The following is a 5161-nucleotide window of genomic DNA, read 5'->3' on the forward strand; positions in this document are numbered from 1 at the left end:
GCATGGTCAAGGAGGATTAAAGGTTTGTCTAGTTCTTTGAAATACCGGCAAGTCCCATCTATACATGTTCATGAGGCCCTTGGCTTGAGGAGGAAGATCAGAAAACACTCGAAACAGTTGAGAATGAGGGATAGAGTGACTCATGGATGCAAGCTTGTCTGCAACTTCATGACTTCTCTCTCTATAACAGCGATTAAGAGAGAATCTGGACTGCTCCACGAACTTTTTAAGTTCTTCTACCTCCTTTTCAATATTCCATGGAATTGTATTACGACCATTAACACGATCCACTAATAATTTAGAGTCACTGTCACTACCAGTAAGATAATAACCATTAAATAGACATCATTTAATGTTGTAGTGAAGAGCAGCTGCGTATGCCAAGTTGCTTGTTCCTGAACCAGGCACTAAAGAGTAGGCAAAGACAAGGCAACACTCTTTATCCCTTATCACACCTCCAGCTCCACACTTTCCCTCTTTGCAACTACCATCAGAGTTTAATTTAACCTATGATGACTTCAGTTTAATCCATTTAACAATAATGGATTTCTCAAAATGGATAGTACTTCTCAAAAGCTGACTGATCTCCTCCCAGTTGGGAACCAACTGAATTTGCTGGAATTGAAGATTGACAAGTTGGGACGTGGAGAAAGCAATCAGATAAACTATTTTTCTCACATTAGTGTCATACTTGGCACTACATCTAGCTCTCCAAATCTCGCAAGATATGCTAATAGACAAGCATTTAACAATGAATGCATGGACATAATTTGTGACTTTACATCTCCACCAGTTGATCATAAGTTGCCTGAAAGAGGTGTTTGAATGTGCAATGCCCAATGGACCACACAAGATTCTCCATACCTCCTGAGCAAAGAGGCTACTGCAGAAAATATGGTCAATAATTTCTAAATTTAGAAATCTACAACAGCAGTACCTGGAGGAAGTAGGGATGCCTATCTTAGCTACTTTAGCATGTGGGAATCTTATCTCTCAGAGCTCTCCATATAATAAAATTCATCTTGAATGGGACACATTTCTGCCAATTCATAATATTAATCTGTGACTTATGCCTCTTCTTTCTAAATAATTGCCCAAGCTGAAGCAACTAAAAAATAATCACTATTATCCGCTGTCCAAATTGGACTATCAGGAATTGTGGATCTTAGTGATATCTGGAAAATATTCACTTTATCCACCACATGTTGTGAAAGTAAAAGATCTAATCCTCTCCAGTTTATGTAATTGTTGAGCAGCATACTATAGAGAGTAATATTCTTAGGTTTATAACCTTCCGGAAGAAAGTTGTATAATGGGTCTAACTTGGACCAATTATCAAACCAGACAGCAACCTTTCCACAGCCAATTTTTCATAGAATTTGCTTATCCACAAGCTTTTTAATTTTGCACATTGCATTCCATGATTGGGACTGCCCAGAGTAGAACTATTTTATAAGTGGATGAGCTCTCTCACAATATTTGACCATTAGGAACCCCTTCCATAATGATTGACCAGTTCTAAAGTTCCACCACTATTTTGCAGTTATTGCATTGCAGATGTCATTAAGTTTCCTGAAATTGGCACCCCCTCCTCATATGGAAAACACAGGTTATCCCAAAAAGCTCAGTGATGTCTTTTCTTCTCAGTCGACTCTTCCCAAAAAAACTGTTAAACATCCTCTCTATTTGGTTGACAACACCCTTTTAAGGATGAATAACAGTTAGTATATGTGTAGGCAATGCTAATAAGATATGTCTAATTAACGCCGCTCTACCCCCAGAGGACAAAAACTTGAAATGCCACCCTGAGATCTTATTCAGGATCGTGCTGATAATCTTAGAGAAAATAGAAATCTTCTTCCTTCCAACATACAAAGGGTAACCCAGGTATTTGATAGGAAGACTTTTGTGTTCCATATCAGTACTGACTTATATTCAAACTGTGTCTACTGGACACTCTTTGCTGACATGGCAGATAATGTGTTGCTCATGTGAACTTGAGCGCGTATGAGACGGGAAAATGGAGTTTCTCTCAGAGATCAATTTCCGGCCACTTTTGTCAAAGATTCTTCTTTCTCCGGTAACCTCTAGTCTTCTTTTATTCCTTTTTCTTTTCGTATTTCTCTTTTCTCACCCATAAAGATTCATTTTCTCCCAAAACCTATATCTTAAAGCCTAGCCTCTGCCAGAAATATCATCACTGGCGATCCCACATTTTTGCCAACCATCACTAATGACTCCCCTTCCTTTTATATATTTCCTCTTTCATTTTATCCCCGAAAGCTTGTTGTGAATGAAAATAGAGATGACATGGAAACGGCTTGAGGACTACGTCTAGAAAGGGGGAAATGCACGTGACAAGGGGTAAAACTAATTGGGCAGCAGTATAAGGTACCAAGAAATCGGCATTGCAAGGAGTCAATTGAGTTGTTATGAATGATTCTATTTCTCTTACCAGTTCTTCTGTATTCCTCACCTCCTTCTACTTTCTTTATTCTTAGTTGTTGCTAGTTCCAGTATTTCATTGTAATTTTTGCTTTAGCGATTTCATCCAGCTTTGTCTTTGTAAATGAGTTTCAGTTTAATCAATCAACAATTATGGTACTATTTTTTGTTTATTTGAGTTGCACCCTTCTGCTCTTTTGAATTTGTAACATTGGTGCTTTCATCCAGAGGTCTAAAATGGATGACCAAAAACTCAAGTCTCTCGTAGAAACTCAGTTCAAGGAGTGAAGGATTCAATCCTTGCTGATATCCGTTCATTGTTACTGGAAGTGGTGGGAAATCAACATCGAGACCCAACGATGGAAGTCACTCGCCATCGCCATGGGAGAGACCCACACGATGACTAACCTACGGCGGCATCGATTCTTTGCCGTAGAGGTCCGGCGGAGATAGGGCGGTTTCGTGGTAAAAATCTGGAGACCTGGATTTTTCAAGTAGATCGCTACTTCGATTTTTACCACATAGTAGAGGATCAAAGGCTCTCAATCACCTCCTTCTACTTGGACAGAGAAGCTCTCGAATGGTATCGTTGGCTTTTTCAAAATAAACAACTGGTGGATTGGGATCATTTTGCAGCAAAGGTGCGAATCCATTTCTGTCAGAAAGGGTTAGAATCAGCTGAGGGACGCTTGGCGAAACTCAGACAGACCACCACCGTATCGGATTTTCAGAGTCAGTTTAAGACTATTGCCAACGAAACAGACGACATGATCGATGGTCGTATGGTACGTCTCTTTATTTCTGGGCTTAGAGAGGATATTAAGAATTCAGTGCTTGTCCATAGGCCAAAAACTTATGAAGAGACGTTAGATTTGGCCCATATTCACGAAAAAAGGATCCAGGCTGAAAAAGGGCCCATCCGACCAGCCTTCACCAAAACTCCACCACTGTTACCCACACCTAATTTTGCACCATCACCACACACCGTAAAATCCTCGAGTCCTCTCATTCCAGCGCATCTAGCTCTTACCCACCAAATCGTCCACCCCTCAAATGCCTATCTCATGCCGAATTACAGAGTCGTCGGGAACGTGGATTGTATTACTATTGTGAAGAGAAATATACTGCTGGTCATAAATGTAAGATGCCTCCTCAGCTTTTATTGCTTACAGATAGGCCCGATATAGACCTTGGCTTGCTGGAATCCTTTGTTACTAATGATTTCATAGCCGAGGAGTTGCAATGTTTGGAATTACAGGAGCAATCAGCTATTTCTTACCATGCTTTAACTGGTGGAATCTCCCCATCAACTTTGCAATTCACTGGGCAAGTGAGTGGATCGCCCGTCCAAGTATTGGTAGATGGAGGAAGTACTCACAACTTTGTTCAACCACGAGCAGCTAAACACCTTCAATTCCAAATTGAGGTCATTCCCAGTTTTGTCGTAATGGTGGGCAGTGGCCAGAGACTTCATTGTGAAGGAGTAGTGCGCCAAGTCGCCTTGTTGATTCAAGGAACTACGCTGGTTGAGGACATGTATGTCATACCTTTCCACGGGGCTGATGTAGTACTTAGGGTAGCATGGTTGGCAACTTTGGGGCGCACTGTCACTGATTATGCAAAACGGGAGTTTGAAATTACTTTGAAGGGGTCCAAAGTGCTATGGCATGGAAATTCTCCCACCGACGCTCACCAAATTCAGTTGCATAGTTTGAGGCGCATGGTAGCAGCTAATGCTATTTCCTCTTTCGTTTGCCTAGAGATGATCGTTGATGAGAGAGGAACGACAGACGAGATGGCCCCTGACTTGTGCAACCTATTGGAGTCTTATGCTGATATCTTTCAGAAGCCAGCCGGTTTGCCTCCTTCTCGTGCCCAGGATAACTCGATACACCTCACCCCAGAGGCACCACCTATAAATGTAAAACCATATAGGTACCCCTATTTCCAGAAACAAGCTATGGAGCAACTTGTGACAGATATGCTCAAGGAGGGAGTGATACGGCCGGCACCAGCCCATTTTCGTCCCCAGTATTGCTAGTGCGCAAGAAGGATGGTATATGGAGGTTTTGCGTTGACTATAGAGCACTAAATGCTATCATAATTCGTGATCGATTTCCAATTCCCACCATTGATGAATTGTTTGATGAATTGCACGGAGCTTGTTATTTTTCCAAGATGGACTTGTTATCCGGATATCATCAGATCAAGGTCAGGCCTGAAGATGTGGCCAAGACTGCTTTTCGTACCCACGATGGGCACTACGAATTCTTGGTAATGCCGTTTGGCTTGACGAATGCCCCTTCCATCTTTCAGGCAACTATGAATGAAGTTTTTCGGCCCCATTTACGTCGTTTCGTCTTGGTATTCTTTGATGATATATTTGTCTATAGTTCATCCTGGAATGCACACATGGAACATTTACATGTGGTCCTGCAGTTGTTACGCGACCATCAGCTAGTCGCCAAGTGATCCATATGTTTATTTGGCCAACCATCCGTGGATTATTTGGGCCACATCATCTCTACGCAAGGACTGTCCGTAGACCCTGAAAAGATCATGGCTATCCAACAATGGCCACCCCCTCATTCTGTAAAGGAAATTTGCAGTTTCCTTGGCCTTGCAGGTTATAACCGTAGATTTATCCATCATTATGTTGCTATAGCTGGTCCTTTGACTGATCTTTTGCACAAAGACTCTTTCAAGTGGGCAGATG

At 41.7% G+C, this 5161-nt stretch overlaps 1 protein-coding gene across 1 annotated transcript; it reads left to right on the forward strand.

Moving 5' to 3' along the window:
• The first annotated feature begins 555 nt into the window (after window positions 1-555).
• LOC138888497 (uncharacterized) lies at window positions 556-4917 on the forward strand. The gene is made up of 5 exons (XM_070170366.1): window positions 556-817; window positions 1544-1720; window positions 2944-3431; window positions 3524-4380; window positions 4425-4917. The coding sequence occupies exons 1-5, from the start codon at window positions 556-558 to the stop codon at window positions 4915-4917; spliced, it is 2277 nt and encodes a 758-aa protein (XP_070026467.1).
• The last annotated feature ends 244 nt before the right edge of the window (window positions 4918-5161 follow it).

The sequence above is a fragment of the Nicotiana sylvestris genome, chromosome 3, assembly GCF_000393655.2.
Source record: "Nicotiana sylvestris chromosome 3, ASM39365v2, whole genome shotgun sequence".
NCBI lineage: Eukaryota > Viridiplantae > Streptophyta > Magnoliopsida > Solanales > Solanaceae > Nicotiana > Nicotiana sylvestris.

Bases quoted from the DNA above. Each gene is read 5' to 3' on its own strand.
- LOC138888497 (XM_070170366.1), top strand. From the start codon at position 556: ATGGATAGTACTTCTCAAAAGCTGACTGATCTCCTCCCAGTTGGGAAC. The intron at 1,721-2,943 runs GTTAGTATATGT...TTTTTCAAGTAG, and splicing joins CCTTTTAAGGATGAATAACA to ATCGCTACTTCGATTTTTAC. The intron at 3,432-3,523 runs GTAAAATCCTCG...GCCGAATTACAG, and splicing joins TTGCACCATCACCACACACC to AGTCGTCGGGAACGTGGATT.